Source organism: Sardina pilchardus, chromosome 9 (genome assembly GCF_963854185.1).
Source record: "Sardina pilchardus chromosome 9, fSarPil1.1, whole genome shotgun sequence".
Taxonomy (NCBI): domain Eukaryota; kingdom Metazoa; phylum Chordata; class Actinopteri; order Clupeiformes; family Clupeidae; genus Sardina; species Sardina pilchardus.
Genome location: NC_085002.1, coordinates 18367364 through 18387079, shown reverse-complemented (window position 1 = coordinate 18387079; position 19716 = coordinate 18367364). Strand labels below are relative to the sequence as shown.

General features: G+C 45.5%; 1 protein-coding gene across 1 annotated transcript; it reads right to left on the bottom strand.

Moving 5' to 3' along the window:
- Positions 1–375: 375 nt before the first annotated feature.
- On the bottom strand, positions 376–17909 carry lactbl1b (lactamase, beta-like 1b). The gene is made up of 7 exons (XM_062544973.1): positions 17778–17909; positions 14789–14939; positions 13451–13557; positions 11761–11918; positions 4290–4537; positions 2102–2207; positions 376–1354 (listed from the first exon to the last, which is right to left on the bottom strand). The coding sequence occupies exons 1-7, from the start codon at positions 17907–17909 to the stop codon at positions 376–378; spliced, it is 1881 nt and encodes a 626-aa protein (XP_062400957.1).
- Between the last annotated feature and the right edge of the window lie 1807 nt (positions 17910–19716).

Here is a 19716-nt window from a genome sequence, read left to right as displayed (position 1 = left end):
CATATACATGCAAAACAGGCTCAAGGTTTGGTCAGCCAAGTGTATAAAAAGGATATCAAATACAGCTCAGCAAAGTTTTAAATTAAATAAATAAACCAAAAGTGAAAGAGAAATGATGAGAGAATGAAGGAAAGTTTGAAAGAGAGAGAAAAAAAACAGTTCAAAAGTGTCACTCTATCTCCTATCGCATCGATTGCACTGCTTATTATGTACAGATTGACATGTACACAGTTTTCTTTGAAGGAATCAGTCAGGGTCATTTTGCTTGCCACCCACAGACGTTAACCCATTTGGCAAGCTTTTGAAAGCTAATTTAAAAACACGATGGGTCCAATATGCCCCCCAGCCCCTAAGGGCTTTGCCGTCTGTTGAAGCTCAGGTGTTGAAAGTCGGTCGGCGGGCTATTCGGACCACGTTATACGTGTTGAGGCCGGGGGCATCGAACCCCGGGGACAGCCCGCGCTTGTCAAAGACGTAGAAGTTAAAGAGCTGTCCGTCCTGCGCCTCCAGAGACACAGAGGCGGTGCTGACGCGCAGGACGCAGGGGTACTCCTTCTCGAAGACCACCCGGAACACGCGGTCCACCAGGTAGTTCAGCTTGATCGTCCGGTACCGCTCCGGGATGAGCTCCGCGATCTGGGGCCCGAACTGCTGCATGATCAGAACGCCGTCCGGGCCGGCTTTGATCTCGTAGTAGGTGATGTTCCCGTAGGTGTAGAAGCCCACGTAGGGCACGGGGTCGGGCGGCGGAACCAGCGCCCGCTTGGCCTCGCGGAACGCCCGCTCCATGGCCGGGATGATGTGGCCGTAGGCCTTGGCCACCACGTCCAGGTTCTGCGGCCGCGTGCCGGCCATCAGCACCACCAGGCCCAGCTTGAGGCGCGGCACCAGCGAGAAGGTGGCCGAGTAGCCGTCCAGGTCGCCGTCCTTGCGCACCATCTCGTAGCCCAGCACCTCGTTGACCTCCCAGGGCGTGCCGGTGCGGTTGGCGAAGTAGTCCTTGTCGCAGCGGAACAGCGGCGTCAGCATGATCTTCAGCGTGTCGGGCTCCAGCAGCTTGCGGTGGTAGGCGCCCAGCAGCATCATGGCCAGCTTGGCCAGGTCCGCCGCCGTGGAGAACATCTGGCCCGACGGCCGGTACCAGCCCAGGTCGTAGAGGGGCGCCGCCTGCCCGTTGCTGTACACGCCCACCGCCATCTGGGTCTGGATGGCCGGCGTGATGTCGAAGCCCGTGTCCTCCATGCCCAGCCGGTCCAGGATGTTGTCGTTGATCCACCGCTGGTAGTCCAGGCCAACCACCCGCTCTGCCATGACGTGAGCCAGTAGGGAGAAGGCCAGGTTGCTGTAATGACACCTGAGGAAAAGACCATGAAATGGAAGGTTTGGAAGATATGGAAGACGTTATTAACTGTCCCACCACCACTCCACCAAAGACATCACACATGCCTGCCCTTAGGATTCCCCTGCCCCTCTCAAACACACGCACACACACACACACACACACACACACACACACACTTACAGGCTCCCTCTACTAGCACGACCCCAGGCAGTTGGATTGCCAATCTGCCGTGGATCTTCCCAAGGTTTCGTCCTGGACGAGGGAGTGTTCCTTGCCCCTGTTGCTCCTAAGTGTCCCTTGGTGCTCCCCAACAATCACCAATCAACAATCAACCCCCCCCCCCCCCCCAACTCCCCCCTCCCCCCATCCACCCACACACACACACGATACACACAATACACACAATACATACATCCTTCACCCCTGCAGCTCTTACTCCCCCCACCCATGCAATGTTCTTTGCAAAATGCACAATAGGAGAAGGAACTGACAATTTCACTGCATCCTTTACATCAGTAATCATATGCATGTGACAAATAAACATCCTTGCATCCTTGTATCTTTGTAGGTTCAGAAAATCGCCTCATGGTCCAATGAAATCATGACTGATGGAGGGTGTGGAAGAGCGATTCAGAAATGTGATTCGTTTGACCCACCTTTGAGGATAATGATTTTTCTCATAACTCACTCTGTATCAGATATGAAGTGCATTGGCCCTGAACGGAATGATATTAATCCAAACCTTAAGGAGCAACTCACTTGGTGCCAGGGTCTGCCACAAGGACATCATCTTGCAATAAGTTAATGGCCGATTGAGTTTTCCCCTTCCACAGCAGGTTTGTGGCCCTGAGCCGCCGGGGAAGACCTGCACATAATATGTGATAAACGGAGAGAGAGAGAGAGAGAGAGAGAGAGAGAAATGGAGTGGGAAGCCAGTGAGAGAGACAAAGATAAAAGATGGGAGGAAGCAAGTGAGAAAGAGAGAGAGAGAGAGAGAGAGAGAGAGAGAGGTAATGGGCTCTCATTATCAAAAGCTCTACGTACAGTATTCTTGGAATTTCAATCTTAAGCTTTGTTAATTTTTACGCACTTCTAGCAATCAGTGGTATTGTATGTGTATCTGACTTGCCCATACCATTTCAAGCATGCCATTTTCCCCTAATCATCTCTAATTTCTATCTTTTAATTTCACATCATCCACAAAACTCATTCATGCATTTATCTCTAGCAGGGTTGATTACTGCAATGGACTGTTCACAGGCCTTCCTAAAAAGACTATCAAACAGCTTCAGCTTCAAAATGCAGCAGCTAGGGAACTGAGCACATTACTCCAATTCTTAAATCTCTGCACTGACCTCCAGTAAGTCACAGAATTGACTTTAAAGCACTACTGCTTGTTTATAAATCAGTAAATGGAGCAGGACCTAAATACCTATCAGACATGTTTCAGCAGTACACACCTTCTCGTCCTCTCAGGTCTCAGGAAAAAAACCTGTTAGTAAAACCCGCTGTTAGAACTAAACATGGTGAAGCAGCTCAGCTTTGGAACCAACTTCCGGATGACATTAAAAAGGCCCCAACTGCAGCCAGTTTTAAATCTAGACTTAAGACAAAATTGTTCTCAGATGCTTTCTGCTAAATGTCTTTTAATTATTCCACCTAGAGTCTTTTATGCTTTCTGTATAAATCTTTATTTTTAAATGATGTTATGCTTTCCTTATAAGTTTGATTTTGTTTTGGAAATTGAAACCTGATGTGTGTGATCCCTCAACATGCCGGAGAATTGCACTCATGGTGAGTAGTACTGGTTTGTTCCTTTTAAGTACTACGTTCTGCCCTTGGTTGGGCAAAGGGAGATTCAGGTGAGTAGGGCCCCTGTTTGGGGATAGTTTTTGTTGGGTGGTAGTCAGCGTCAGGGACGGCTGAGCTATCGGCCCTGGACATTAAGGTCTCCCCAGTAAGAAAGGAAATATTGTGTGCGCACACAGATGGGCCTACGTCAACGAATCTCCAAAGAGTGGCAACAGCTCTGGGTGTTTGAGAACTGAGAAGGATCACTATCACTGGTCTGCTAAATTAGACTCTGGCAAAGTCTATCTGTCAAAAACAGACCTGTCTTCTAGTTATTCCACCTTAAGTTTTTTATGTTCATTATTCTTTATTGCTTTCTTTTTATTTTTTATTTTATTATTATTACTATTATTATTACTATTACTCTTTGCTCATCTATGCTTTTATCTGCTATTACTGTTTGTTTTTTGTAAAGCACATTGAATGACCTCTGTGTATGAAATGCGCTATATAAATAAACTTGACTTGACTTGACTTGACTTAAACGTTCCTACCTGCTAGATTTAGCTATTTTAAAGCCAAGTAGTTTGAGTATTTGATAAGTGAAGAAACGGCTTTGCATTGTCTCTCTGCTTGTTGACATCCTCTTGTAAGTGTGTCATGTGTTGTGTTATCTCATTAACGCTACACTTTTGATTCCTTTTAATGTCATCATCAGTTGACTCTGTTGAACTATTCTAGTGATTGAAGCAGGCCTTTCTGCAGTTTGGCCATGGTGCAGGGCGTTGAGTTGTTTTACTGTTCTAATTATCACAATGTTATTATGGTGTCCATCTGCTGAGTGTGGAAAGCGACAACCGCATTTGCACAATATAATTGCAATGGCTCTCATGGGTAAGCAGTTGGGGGAATACGTGCGCACCGTTGTGGAATTCTCAGCTCGTTCAAATGTTCCTTGTTAAAATGTTTAAGTCAATGAATATATTTTCACACACACACGCATACAAACAAACACACAAACACACAAACACACACACACACACACACACACACACACACACACACACACACACACACACACACACACACACACACACACACACACACACACACACACACACACACACACACACACACACACACACACACTTCTCACCGGAGAGCTGGCTGGCCATTCTGCGGAGTGTGACAGAGGAGGACCGAATCTGAACCTCTCCGCTGTCAAGGAAGATCAGGCCGTCTGTCACGTACTTGAGCTCGGAGTTAGGTGCTTTGCCCAAGGGGTTTTTGATGGTGAAGTTCTCCACATATTTCTCCAGGGGGTCGTCCAGGGAACCCACCTTGCCGTCCTCCCACAGTTTATAGAGCATCAGAGTAGGGAAGATCTTGGACAGGCTGGCAATCCTGATAGAATGTGTAGTGTGATTAACGGGCGCTCTAAATGATGTCACACGTTTTTGTCACTTACAGCATACATCAACTCACCAGCCGCGTAAATCATAACAAACTGTTCTGGGTAATCACAAATCACTGATGAGATGTGTGTTTTGCACCGGAGGAAGAGGGGGAGGGAGCTGGCTCTGTTTAGTTTGAATGTCAACAGAAGTGATGTTACCCAGCATCGCTTAGAGAGCACCTTTACTGTAAAGTGAGTTTAGAAACAGAACAGCAGAAAAACGTCATCTAACAACCATGTAGGGTCTAGTTTGGGATGAAAACAAATCTGAATCAAATCTGTCAACATTCAAAAATGGACCCCAGGCTGTTGTTAGACCCCATATGTCGTTTTCCCGTTTCTGGCATCTTTATATCTCTTCTCTTCTCATCACAATGTATCCAAATATTTGCATAGCTATCTAACTATTATTTAAAAGCCACCAGCCGATAAAAAAATAGAGAGTGACACTGCCACATGATGAATGAATATGTGTGTGTGTGTATTTCACAGTTCCATGGAAGGTTAAACATTTTTCTATGGAGTGTGTGTTGTCTCAAGTTGTGTTTGTGTTGCGTTGTGCAAGATAATGCCTCCATATGCATGAGGTGGACAAATATGATATTTTGGAGGTTACATGTCTGTAATGCTGTGGATGAATTGAAAAGAAGTTACAGTAACTTTTGATGACAATTTCGACAGTTTTATAGTGGAAAAGGCACCCGTCTCAAAGAATGACCAGAATACCTTTTCAGACGCGCGTCATTGGTCATGATTCTGACACCATGACAACGCCACCCTCCAGTCTGCTATCCTCTCATTTTTAGTATGCGCCCTTGATTATGTCTTCCCGTCCATAACATCTAATGGTCTCCCTTTGTGTCCAATTTACTCTTGCTCCAAGTAGCACAGATGGAACACAAACATCCGGCATCAAATGTAATCACCACCTTCGCCAACAAGCTCAAGCCATGCTCTGACATACTAAACATGAGAGAGAGAGAGAGAGAGAGAGAGAGTGAGAGAGATGTGCACAGACATTTTTGGCCATCTGACGTGACTGCCTGGCTTTGACTGGGCACACTGTTGTGCAGGAGGAAAGGATGGACTCAACAACTCCTACTACTCAACTACTAAACAACTGCTCCAAGTCTAGTCTCCAGACCTCATATTGTTTTTTTATTCAATCCATCTTTTTTTGGCAGGAAAGTTGTGTTCAAACAGGTATATTATTATGCCTATTCATATGCAAAAAAGGGCCGGGCCCTGATGTCGGTGTGTGTGCTGTGCATCCACAGGAAGAGAGTGAGCAGGGGAGAGGGCCATATTAGGGTGACATATGTACAGGGCTAAGGGGGAGAAGGGAGAGGACGAGGAGAGATAGAAGGCGACAATTGAGGAAGAGAAGCAGATACAAACAAAGGTGACAAGGTGAGGCAAAATAAAAGACATGGAGGGAAAAAGAAAGAGAAGGAGAGAGGGAGAGGAAGGAGGCTGAAGGCAGACCTTCTCTCAGATCTCATCAGATGGGCCAGATATATTTCTTCCACAATTGCTGCGTAATCTCAAACAGTACTAGGCTCGGTTTTGTGATCAACAGTTTGTTGCCCGTGACGACAACGACTCCGCTGACAGCGGCCTGCCCTGGCCAATGAGAGGGAAATGGAGCGGAAAAGTTCCGAGATGAGATCGGAACATAACAGCCACCCCTGGGCCACCGCTTACCGTTATGAGGGACTCACGCAACCCAACAACAAACCCCGCCGAACCACAATAGACCAGCGCAGTTAGGTCAGCGACGTCTTGGAGAGAGGGATTTAAGCAGTCTGGTTGCGCAGCGCAAAAGAAAACGCTACAAAGGGGGCAACAAAAGGACAAACTCTGAAGCGAGCCAGTGTGGTCGGTGAAACGAAGCAATTTCATGATTGGGATCAGTAAGCCCTGAATATAATGACACACAATGAATGCATCTGAGAGCGAATTGACAGAGATGAAATAGAACACCATGTCTGGGAGCTGAGCATGTCTCTAAAAGGGCTGAGACTGATTGTTTGCCGCTAAAGGCTTCAGATGCTACGTGAGCACATCTGAGAGATGAGTTTGTGTGGTAGGGGCAGGCTTCACACAATTTCTTGTTCTTTCTTATAGTGCTAGGCCAACTTTAAAAGTGATATCAAGGAGGAAAAAAGGGTGCACTGTGCAGACAAACCTTGTTATTGTGCAATATCATCGACATGTTTTGTCTGCATAGTGCGGCCTTTTCTCTTTTGATAAGATAAATGTGTGTGTGTGTGTGTGTGTGTGTGTGTGTGTGTGTGTGTGTGTGTGTGTGTGTGTGTGTGTGTGTGTGTGTGTGTGTGTTTGTGTGTGTGTGGACGGGAGATGTCTCTGTATTTAGATGTGTGCATACTGTGTGTGTGTGTGTGAGACAGAGAGAGACACAGAGAGAAAGTGGGATGGTGTTAGTCTGTGTCCCAGTGACTTCTGAACTGCGCGATGTTGCGGGCTCTTTTCAAGAGATCGCCTGACACGAACGGAAACCCACATTAGCATATGCCAGAGCTCATCGAGGATTAGATCACAGCGTGTGCGTAACGAGGGGCAGGAGCGCGAGCGGGAGCAAGAACAGGAGCTGACCAATGACAAAACAAGGGGGCCATCTGTATTCAAGTGAGAAAACATCAATCACCACCCTTGACACCTGGAGTCAGGCACACAGTAAATACCAAACGGTCGCCAAGTTCTCTCACTTGGAAAGAATTCCTGTCTGCCTTTCAAAGATTACATAGAGCCAACACACTCAGTGCCGTTTTATTAACAGCACTTTCAGTCAAGGGTTTGGTCAAAATGATTGCTCCAAGATATCTGTGATTCCCCTGTCTTCTTGCAGTAATATCATACAGTTGAATTTAATTTTAATTTAATATAGATTCATGTATGACATCATATTGATATCAAAGCTGAATAGAGTTAATAACGGAGCATAATTATGCAAGGGATATGATGTCATATGTATCATGAAAAGAATCAATGAAATGTGTCGTTTCTATGTGTTTGGGTATCTAGGATGGTGTCATGATGTCAAGCAAGGAAGCTTGTTGAAATGAAATGCTGGATGGAAGCTCCACTGATGTGCTCCCTGACGGATTTCCTAAGCACATATTGAAGCCATTTTTGTGGTACAGAGAATGAAGAAATAAGATTGATAACACAAATGAAATCTTCAAATTAGTTGGAACAATGAAAGCAATATGCAATTGTGATCACTAGTTTGGTAAAGGATCTCCCTACGGCTCAGCCTAGAATAGCAAGGCACCCCAATCTCATTTGAGCCATATTTAAGCAGTATGAGTGGGAGTGGGGTTGGTAAAGGATATTGCCTTGGCTGTAAATTGGCCTTAGGTACAAGGCCGGAGGCAATTACACAATACCATCACAAGGTCTTAAAGAGGAACTATGCAGGATTGGCAATTTCATCTCTGGTTTCGGTTTCGTTTTTCGTTTTCGCTCGTTTTATGCTTGCATATTTCTCTGCAGAGCTCCCCGGACAGCTTTAGCGTGTATATTTATACATAGGCTATATATAAATATATAAATTGCAAGCGTGGTTCTTCTTGTTCCTTACGCGTCTCAGACTTCCAGATGTAAACAAGGAGCGATCGTCTCCTGCAGAAACTGCAAGGTTGCAATAGCGGATAGGGACACTGGGGGCGGGAGGAAATGTTACTGTTTTCGATGAAACTGGTCAGTCAAGCAAAACAACGATTTCTGAGCGATTTTATGACTATGAAAAAGTTGCATAGGGTCTCTTTAAAGGGAGAGTTCAGAATTTTTTCCAACTTAGCCAGTGTGATATACTCTAGGTGGGTGGAGACCGTTTTCAGCACAAAGAGATACACCTGGAAATAGATACACCTAGATGGACTCTCCTACCTCTTCTGTCTCCCTTTCCTCATCATCGGACTCATAAATCAAATCAAATGTTATGTTGAAAATGCTTAATTTGTGAGTTTGTTCATTTCTCTTTCTGACACTTTTTATGAATGAATGGAATGTTGGTGAAGTTTTACTAAATTGATAACTAGCAGTTCTGTCAGGACAGCTTAAAGGGATAGTTCGGATTTTAAGACACGAAGTTGTATGGGTTCCCTGTCAGCAACGTAGTGCATCAGCACTGACTTACCCCCGACAGCGTCCTGTGAGCCGAGATCCAGCCGGTTTTTGATCGTTTTTGATGCCGGACTATTTTCTTCAGCAAGTTTCTGGGGTCACGACAGTAAAGTGTTTTTCTTCTCAAAACCATATGCGTTCAACAGAGTGATATATTTGCACCACAAAAACGTTGTCCAGCTGTCAGTAGCGCGCAGTGATAGGAATCGCGAAAAATAAGTAAGTGATAACGAGGTTTGAATTTTTCCTGGACAACGTTTTTGTGGTGCAAATATATCACTCTGTTGAACGCATATGGTTTTGAGAAGAAAAACACTTTACTTTCGTGACCCCAGAAACTTGCCGGACTACTTTCTTCAGCATCAAAAACGATCTAAAACCGGCTGGATCTCGGCTCACAGGACGCTGTCGGGGGTAAGTCAGTGCTGATGCACTACGTTGCTGACAGGGAACCCATACAACTTCGTGTCTTAAAATCCGAACTATCCCTTTAAGTCAAGGATACACAAGAGAGAAATATAAAAACAAAACCAATTATATTTTGTATTTGGCGAAATGGCTCTATTCAGAGGAAGTTCCCTGTCTTTCCATGAGCTCCATGGAAAAGCCGAGACAGGGAACAGCAGCATCCTCAGGGGACTACCCTCCCATTTTAAACTGGGAGAGTAACTCTATTCCCCCCTGAACAGAGCAAGCAACAATGACAACAGTATGTCATTATTTTAAGTTAAACTACTTTGCGGGGGAGCTGGGGAGGAGGTGGGTTACAAAGCAGTGAGCAGAGAAAGCAATTATAGTAAACAGCCTGACACAGCTTAAATAAAACGCCGGTATGATAGAGACTACGAATGGAACGATCAGCTGAGCGGAACAGCTGATGTGAGCTGGGTTTGGCACAGCCAATAAGAAACTGACAGCTGACAGCGGGCATGACTGCGCGGCCTGCCAAAATTAACGCAGAATGGTTGATTTAAGTTAAAAGTCTTGAGTGGCATTGTAATGGGATATCACCACTTGTAATGACTCATAGAATGCCTTTCGTCCATCAAAAATTAATGAAATTGCTCAACCGAACTTGTCTGTTGTATAATGCTTCATTAACTCATATCAGTCCAGCACATCACCTTTGTGAGAATACAGGTGCTTCTGTTTATGGCTGACTCATCTATTTTTCTGGATTTTACAGCTTGACGCAGCCATAGGCACACAGAGCTACTGTCAGTATCTCATGACTTAATCGCTCCTGTGGGCTCTCCCCACCACAACAGACATTCTACGGACTTTATAAGCTTCCTTTAGCTAACTGTCCACCAGCATGGGGATCGTGGCCCACTGGTCCTTACACACTGGTCTGCACTCTAACCTCCTCTGGGCATGCTCCTCATAGCCTGGCTAGCGCCTACCTACCACTTCTCAAATGAGACGGGGTCTGGCAACCAAACGTTCATTTTCTCGTATTTGAAAAACAATGCCCAGATCTGTTCATTGGGCGCCACGGATGTCTATGAAATGCGTCTGTGCATAGCTCATCATCGTCTTGCTTTTTCCCCCTGTTCTGTGATTGGTCCCCTATCTCAGGCAAAAGTTAGGGTGGTTTCCAGACTGCCTTAGCAGCGTGAATGAAATCGTGTGCAAGGCAGCATGGGAACACCCAGGCTATGCTCCTCAGATTTCTGACTTAGTTCAGTTCTGACTGATGTCAGAATATGATTTCTTTCATTCATCAGACAGGCAATATGGAATTGTTAACTGGTTATTGTCTAAGGTTAGACGTAAGTTCTAGGCACACACATACAGTATAACATCAGGGTACGAAGTTCTGTTGTCCAGACCCACACCCCCTAATATAACTAAGGGCTTTCTGTAGTTTGCCTACTCTAATTCAGTAACGCAAACATTAGGAAATGATGATGTTAAAATATGCTTATCTACTATAACAGGGCACAGTTAAGGGCTGGATTGTGTACATGTTTTCTTTTGCAACTGAGGTTTATTTGCTTTTTCCAACAGACTCAATTGTCCTCGAGGTGGAAATACATGAATTCCAGTCTATGCCAGAGGCTGGCAATCAGCTGTTCTAAAACCAGGCTGGCTTCTCAAGCAGTCGACGGGGTGCGGGTGCTAAAATGCCCTTCTGTGTCGTGTTCTGTGGTTGGCACCCATTACTCTGCCAAAATGTCCAACTGTGAGCAAGTAATGTCATCAATCTCCACTGAACGATCACAGGAGGCTGGAGACATAATCATACTCTACCTGAACTCTCACTGAACCATCACTCAAAGCCAGTAGTCCCAAAAGAGATTCCTGTCCAAGAGGAATGGCAACAATCTGCCAATATTAGCTGAGCTCAGCCAGACATCTAACATTTTCTTTACAGCCAAGGCCTCAGTTTTTTTTTTTTTTTTTGGCTTAGCATATTGCTTGCTTGAGATGCCAAGGTCTACCTTCAGGCAATTAATGTCCCTCAAACCCATAGAAATGGAGAAAAATAACGTGTGGCATGAGAGCCGGTGACAGAGACACACTGACGGGTGCGTCAGTGGCATCAGCAAAAGTCTCTTGGTGGAATAAACAAACAAACAAATTCGCCAGCCAAGACTAAATCTGCAGGCCTGCCACCAGTGGATCACCATCCAGAAGCCAGATGGGTGCCTTAAGTTTCAGGCTTGCTCTCCTTAACAACAGGTAAAAGTGACTATGGCTGTGGCCAAATCATCAAATCCAGAACACTTTTGTGTGATTTTATTTTGTTGAAAAGTGCTTTTGCACACCTCTTTTGTGGGGACAGGTGCGTTGGAATAGGCTTTTAAAATGTGATTGCCCACAACAGTGCGGTTGGATTGAATCTGCATATACGCCTTGCAAAACTATAGCCTATTGTACCCAGTATATAAAACATTGATGCCATTGGGGAAATAACACGTTTTACTTAATGCTGCTCTAAGTCAACCACATTGCAATGTCATAATACTGTCTCACGCAATGACCAGTGCTATATGTCAGTTAAATAAGTAATACATACCGGTAGATGGTGTACTCATTTGGTGGGGTGGAGAGAGGGTCACTGCCATTCCTCTTGCCGAAATTTCCTGTCCACAGTACCGTGTCGTTGTAGATAACAATGGCCGACATTGCGGGCAGGCTAATGGGGTTGATGCTTTGGCGCAGCAGGGCATCAACCTAGGGGAGGAGATAACAATCTAATCTATATCTGTATTGGTCACCATTGTCAACTGGCAAAAAACAAATTTGGCACAATGATTACACTGAAATCATGTTATAGTATTACTATGTCAGGGCAAAAGATGTGTTCACAATGACATATGTGGCAGTTTTGTTTTCTGGTCACTGGGAAAACCTTATGCTGTCTAGGTTTCTTATGATATTGTCAAAGTTATGATAGTGCCAAAGTAGAAGTAATATTAAAGCAACACTAAAGCATTTTTGCCCTGTTACACACATGCTATTTGTTTATCCAGCAAGTAACAATATCCACTAAGCGGGGGAGCGCAGGGTCAATTGAGACACTTTTCAGTTAAACGATCTTTTCAAAGATTACGTTATGTACACAAACATTTGTATCATGTGATCAACAACTCATATGTGTTGTGTCTTAGTTACAAGTGTAATTTAACACATATGTTGGATGATCGCGCTGTTTTCAAACTTTGAACGTGAGTTGACATTTGTCTCAAATGCCCCACCTATGCGTGTCGTTTGAGACACATAGGAGGGGCAATTAATACAGCATGTTTTAAACAGAAACTACTGACCTTACTCACGTTTTTATGAAGCATATCGGACAACATACTAGTGTATTCGTCATCCTGAAAATGTCACATAATTTCTCGCAATATAACTAGGTCAAACAAATATTGTTGTCCCGTACGTAACTTCTGATCAACGATTTCTCCCTGCTATAGGCCTACATGTTTTGGACTTTGACTGCTAAATAAGTCATTAGCGCGGTGTACGGTTGGGGGCAAGACGTTTCATAGCTTGCAACCACAAATTCTAATATACAAATGCGACAGCACCAGGCGCGTCGCTATAGGTGTTCAAAAGATAAGGGGCTATACCTCGGCTCACCCTTCCATTTCCCGGGGGTCCGGGGGTTTTTCCCCCGGGAAAAATTTAAAATTGGGCTGTGAAAGATGCGATTTCAACATAGTTTGAGAAGGAAAGTAAGGCCAGGTTCCGGATCTCAAATTAAGCCTCGAATAGCTGCCGGATCCAACGTCGGAGGTTCCGGATCTTGTTCCGGCTTGTTCCGGCTCAAATTAAGCACTGCTTGGCTCCTGGCCAAATCCATAAGGATGTTGAAATAAGCAATAAATCCTTTATTGCCAAGATTTATTACAGTGAAAGGCTTGGGGGAACACCCAAGTGTAGGTGCTAGCCAAGGGGTTTATCAAAATATATAAATATATATATATCCAAGGTTGATAAAGGCTGTGTCGCGAAAAGTCATGATCTGAGTGTGACTTCTCAAAATTTATTTCAGTGTTATGTCTTTCTCCCACCGTCTCATGCAATTTTCTTCCTTCAGTGTATAAAGGTTAGTCAAGGTAAGAAGTAACTTCGGTTTGGCTGGACCAATGATTTCAAAGTTAACACAAAAGTCTACACCCATGGCGATGCCAGGGTTGGGTTCACAAAGCGTATGAGTCTGGTAGAACTAGACCAGTCAGGTATTCCGTATGAGCCCATACCTTCTCCAGGGCCTCCTTCAAAATGGGGATGGGGTGTTCGAGCGGGGCGGGCTCGGGGAAGCGTGGGCACATCCTGTCACCGTTGCCGTTCTTTCCCAGAGCGTCGTCTAACAGAGCGGAAGAGAGAGAGAGAGAGAGATGGTGAACGAGTGATAGAGAGAGAGAGAGAGAGAGAGAGAGAGAGACCCATTGATGTGGAAACATGGATGTGCTGCTGACACATTTTCAATAGGGGAAAGGGAGGTTACCGAGAACCAGGTGAGTGGATGAGATAAGAGTGAAACTGAAGAAGACCAGGGGAAAAGGCACGAGGCCATGGGACTACAACAGTGTGAAAATGTTCTCCATTCTAAACGCATCCAGGTTCACTATCAAGCTTCATCCTTGACATTCATGCGGTTGAATAAAAGACCTCTCCTGAGGACTCCATATCTCTTCTCAGTCTTTCTGTCTCACTTGCTCTCTTTCTCTCTCTGATACACCACAAATCTCGTCCTTTCCCTTTTTCACTTCACAATGTGCTGCTAAAAATACACAGCTCCTTGGAAAGTCAATGGGAAAAAAGAAAAACTTTTGTTATTACAGCAGCTATGCCTGCTGCTTCACCTCAGCCCTCTGACTCGGAACAAACCTCCTACCCAGCTGAGCAAGTATATTTCTGCCGCCTTCCAGGTATCCTTTCATCGCTAATGGTGCCAATTCTTGATTTCTCTGAAACAGCCACCAGTTGGGCTGAAAGGATATGTATAGAAAGCCTGCTGAGGTCAACTAACCAAGCTCCTTAAGAGCAGCAGAAGTAGTCACTTCCCGTCACTGCATATATGAGTGTTTCCGTTCTTTTCTGTTGCCCGGTTCACAAAACAGAAAATGCAAGCTGTCTGTGTTTAGTTTTCCTAATCTCTTTCCGCCGCCCACAGGAGAGCACTTAATAGGATGTACCGGTCGTCCTGTGGACTCCGACTCCCTCTCCTCTTCAGCCTGCACAGAAACAGCAAGCTCACCTCAAGGGGCCTTTATGAGGCTGCTATTTGCATTTAATGAATGTGCACTGCGTGTTCATTGAGAGCAACCCAAAATTCATGGGATTGATGAGTAAGGCTCTCCGCCATGTATTTCAGGGCAACAGGCCAATTTGAAGCACTTAGCATGAGATAGCTTGTTATGACGCTATTGATGCTATAATATATTTCTGAAAATTGCACTGAATAGCAACCCCCCCCCACCACCACCACCCCCCGTTATCCTTAATATTATAATAATATGTTTATCAGCAAGCCCAAAGTAAACAATGTCATGTTATTCACCGATGGCAAACGGAACTGTTCATGACAAACATACCAGCGAGTATCTTGGGCAGCTGGTATTGCCAGATGAAGCAGGCCGTCATCACCACGGACAGCAGCAGGAAGAAGACCAGGCCCAGCTGGGTCCACTTCACCTTCATCTTGTTGGGTTTGGTGAGCCCATCAATGGCCACCCCTGGCGTGGGCTGCAAGGAGAAGCATAACAGATGTGACAGGTGAACCCCAGGAGACATGGAGGGAAATGGGGGAAAGCGGGCAATTGTACTCCCTGTAGAGTAATGCTGTAGAGCACAGTAATAATAATTGCAGTGGAGTTCCAGCTATAGTTGCAGATGCCTGGGCTGAATTTGAACAATAATTCGGGGTCTCGCAGGCTTGGAGTTTCCCTAGCAGATGCATCGCGGCAGTCGCAAGTGTGAGTAATTCCCTACAGGTGGGGTTTAGGTGAGTCAGAAGTGACAAGCTGAAGGGTACTAATTTAGCTAGCGGTCCCTTGACAGACCCCAGCAGAAGGCCACAGCTGTTCTAATGTCATGATGAGTGATGTTTACTTTTGTAGGGACAACACTGACAATTTATCATCCCCCATGTTCCCTGAAGTAACTCTATGAAGCTATAACTTATAGCACATTTGCACACAGCACTTAACTTGCATTTAGCATCACTTATTCAAGACAAGAGCAAAGCCAGACACATACACACCTCTCATCTAGGGCAAATTCATCTAATCAAAGCACTCCAGAGTGAATTTTTTTTCCCTAAATTCGTTTCCCGCCCAGATAACTCTGACATTCAATAACCATGACATATAGAGTTTAGTCTACTCACCACATCCACTTTTGTTTCTCTCTCTCTCTCCCTCTCTCTCTGTCCCTCTCTCTTGCTCTCTCTCTCTCTCTCTCTCTCTCTCTCTCTCTCTTAATGAGCGGTGCAGTGAGGAGGAGTTACAGCGCGAGACGAGATGTATGTGCCGATCGGAACACCGTGGCCCTGGTCATTTCCTGTGCGGGCGCCATTAGCGGTGCAGGGGAGACGGCCTCGCTGCGGGTAATCCTGTTCCCGCTCTCCTTAAGTGCTCGTTTCCACGTCAGGTGCCAGCCGGGCCTCGGCGTGCCGGTGAGAGTGGTGTGGCATCAGCCGCGGCCAGTTTCACCATCTCCACGCCGACCGTGCCGTAATCCCGGGCCAGCAGCAGCTCTCCCCTGACAATTCAATTTCCTCTCTCTCCCTCCCTCTCTCTCTCTCTCTCTCTCTCTCTCTCTCTCTCTCCCTCTCTCTCTCAACGGCAGCAGGGACCTGGTGACATCATAATCCCCCTCCCCAGATTTACCCCGCTAAAACCCATCAAAGAGCGCAGAGTCTTAATCTTAATCCATCCCCGGCGATTCAATTCACTTCACTCCAGTTCCCCTACTAACTGTAGCTTGGTGCGCCGGCTACAGCTCCTGTGTGCTGTGGGGATGACAACATGGAGTCCCCCTGCCACTGTTTTGGTGAGAAGGGATTACAACCGGAGAGTCAAAAAACACACAGCGAGAGATTCCCCCAGCTCTGCTTGTAATGTGTGGGGAGGAGGAGAAGACGGCAAGAGACATGGCGTGTTGACAGTTTGGATGTTGGATTGTTTGTCTCCACTGTGGACAGGCAGATGACATAAAGCACTCAGTCACCATCAGCTGTGCCCATCAAAACGATCAAAGACTGATAGAACCTGCACATCTATCACCTACCAGTTCAGATTCTCAGACTTAGAAATATCGTCTTCCGCAGCACAGTAGTGCACAGCACATAATACAAAGAGGCCTTTAACATTATACAATACACTATTATTAAAAAAGGTCCTATATGAAAAATGGCTCTATTGCATGTCATGTTTCATATATGGCACCCAAAAATGGTTCTTTGATACATTTTTAACGAGTTCATCAAATAAACCCCTAAGGGTTCTTCAAAGCCTGCATAGCATCCCGAGAACCCTTTTTTAGTGTACTATATAATGTAATATATATGGGTAATCCATATTATGGACGCCACAAGTGTATCTAATGAACCTGACTTGGCCATTTCCTAGTCTATCCCCGAGCCACTCATCCACCTCTATTTTTGGAACACAGAGAGGTCACCACGGCGTTAATCTTGCTCAGTGAGCTTGTAGATCACTGGTCAGTCACGGACAACGCTCTCATCAGCGGTTAAAAAAAACACCCAGCCCAGGTATGAGCTTATATCGTCTGGTCACTAATTGGGCCACTGATGTGATATGTGTGTGTGTCTGTGTGTGTGTGTGTGTGTGTGTGTGTGTGTGTGTGTGTGTGTGTGTGTGTGTGTGTGTGTTTGTGTGTGTGTGCTCAGGGCGTTGCACACAGGGATTAGTGTCAACTCTGGCAACAGTGCGGATGTCAGCGCCACCACAACAGTACTGTAATGCTCATACGTGAGACAATCAGTGTGTCAAGGCGGCGGGGCCTTGCTGTGTTTAACACTGAAGGCATACCCATGATGCATTGCACCACGACATCACACACCACAACGAAAACAAACAATTACTCTCCACGCATGGTGATGTGTACATGAAATATTCATGAAACAATAAAAAAGGAGATAAATGACAAATCTACAACCAAAGGATTGTGTGCGAGCGCTTTGGATATCCAGATTAAAAAAATGAATGTATTGCGTTATTGCTTTTGTGGTAAATAATCTATCGGGAGAAATTCATAATGACATGATACATTGCTGGGTGGGATAAACAGAATCCTGCCTTGGTTAATGTAACCCGGCGATTATGAAACATACTTTTCCAAAATGCAGATTTAGACCAGCGCAATAACATTTTGATGGGGTTGACCCGCAGGGAGCACGGGCCATAATGCATGTTGATGTATATCAAAGCAATGCTAGAGGACCAAGAGCTAAACTGTGAAACTAAGCAGAAGTTGATCCGTGTTGTGTAATCACGGGAGCGAAACAGACTGCTGAAGCACAGTGGCCGAGGAGGACTCATCTCTCCACTCAAGCACTACCAGTGGGGCAGCCGTGGGGCAGCCGTGGGGCAGCCGTGGGGCAGCCGTGGGGCAGCCGTGGGGCAGCCGTGGGGCAGCCGTGGGGCAGCCGTGGGGCAGCCGTGGGGCAGCCGTGGGGCAGCCGTGGGGCATGGGGCAGGCGTGGCCTACTGGTTAGGGCTTCGGGCTTGTAACCGGAGGGTTGCCGGTTCGATCCCCGACCAGTCCACGGCTGAAGTGCCTTTGAGCAAGGCACCTAACCCCTCACTGCTCCCCGAGCCGCTGGTTGGGCAGGCAGCTCACTGCTCTGGGTTAGTGTGTGATTCACCTCACTGTGTGTTCACTGTGTGCTGTGTGTGATCACTAATTCGGTTAAATTGGGTTAAATGCAGAGAAACGAAATTTCCCTCACAGGATCAAAAAAGTATATATTCTATTCTATTCTATTCACCACAAACAGGAGGAACTGCCTGCTGCTCCCAACTACAGTTTGACCATGTGACAGTCTAATAGGAGTGGAAATGTATTGGCATATCTCTGGATAAAGGTGTCAGGCAAACAAATGAATGTCATGCAAGTACACAACAGACACTACATACACTTGTTCACATCTACGAGGGTTACTAGGCCACTGTAATAGAAAATGTCCTATGTAAATAAATTGACTTACCTCTCTCTCTCTCTCACACACACACACACAAGACAAACACAGACACATAGAACATTTTAGCACAGTATTACCTGAGGCTGTGGCTGTACTCCGTCCATAGAGGCGTCTCGTAAAACCTTACTCCCTGGCTTCCCCATCATGGGTCCTGAGGAGGAAGCACAGTCTCAAGAATCTGTGAAAAACTGCAGCTGCTACACGCATGACCTGGTATACTGAACGACACCTTCATCATATCCAAACACTTCATTCCACTAGGCTATCCATCGGTCATTTATTCGCATCTGCCCATATATACAGTATACTGTAAAATCCCAGTGTCTATTCTGCTCCCAGTGCTCCATTATTTTGGAAGTCACCTTCACTGCAGAGCACTTGATGGCCTAATGATGACTTTGCACATCACCGCTACCCAGCCAGCTATTTGCTACTTGTCAGGGATAACATTTTCAACTCAGTTTCATTCTGTGAAAACTTGCACTTTTCCACTTTTCTGCATCTCTCTGCATTTTTTGGAAACTTTATTTAACCCAGGGGTAGTTGACAGCGCATCTGTTCACTGTCAGATACAGCCTGCCACACACACACACACACACACATACACACACAGCCTGGTGAAGGCTCTGGGAGTGTTCCAAAGGTTGATGAGGAAAATTAGTTCACTGTTTTTTATTAATTGCTTTTGCTCTGGAAACTGAACATAATAAAATTGGCATTGCTTACACCCTTTAGATTGTTTTCTCTGTATGATGTGGTATTCAATTTACTTTCAGGCATAATATCACATCAATATTTCCCCCCCATATCCATCAATAGACATTCAATTTCAACAATCATTTACTGTAGCGGGCAATTTCTACTTATTGAATTTTGCCTGTTGTACCATTTCTCTTGTCACCATGTGACTAGTGGCAGCAGAGGTCATGGCATATTGCAGCACAATTGAAACAGACTGTCTATCATTGGATCACTGTTTATTCAAGGTCTGGGCCAATGTTATCTGAAACCCTTGCTTGCCGCTGCTGTGAGAGTTCAACGAAAAGGTAAGATCATTAGAAAACATGAAATCGCATGCTATGTTGGGGAGGTTGGGGATAAAAGGGTAAATGTTTGCTCAATCTGCCATGTAAGGAGACTAAATCATTCGCACACATGCCGCATCGTCACCGGGGGGGTCTCTCTGCGGCGTAAGGCATCCATAGCCACTACATACACAATTATAAACATCACGCATCTGGGTGCTTTTGGCTCCAACGACAAAGGCATCAATAATGGAAACCTCAATCATCTGGA

Bases quoted from the DNA above. Each gene is read 5' to 3' on its own strand.
- lactbl1b (XM_062544973.1), bottom strand. From the start codon at position 17,909: ATGCCCCACGGCTGCCCCACGGCTGCCCCACGGCTGCCCCACGGCTGC. The intron at 2,208-4,289 runs GTGAGAAGTGTG...TATTATGTGCAG, and splicing joins AATGGCCAGCCAGCTCTCCG to GTCTTCCCCGGCGGCTCAGG. The intron at 1,355-2,101 runs GTGAGTTGCTCC...TCTTTTCCTCAG, and splicing joins GTGGCAGACCCTGGCACCAA to GTGTCATTACAGCAACCTGG.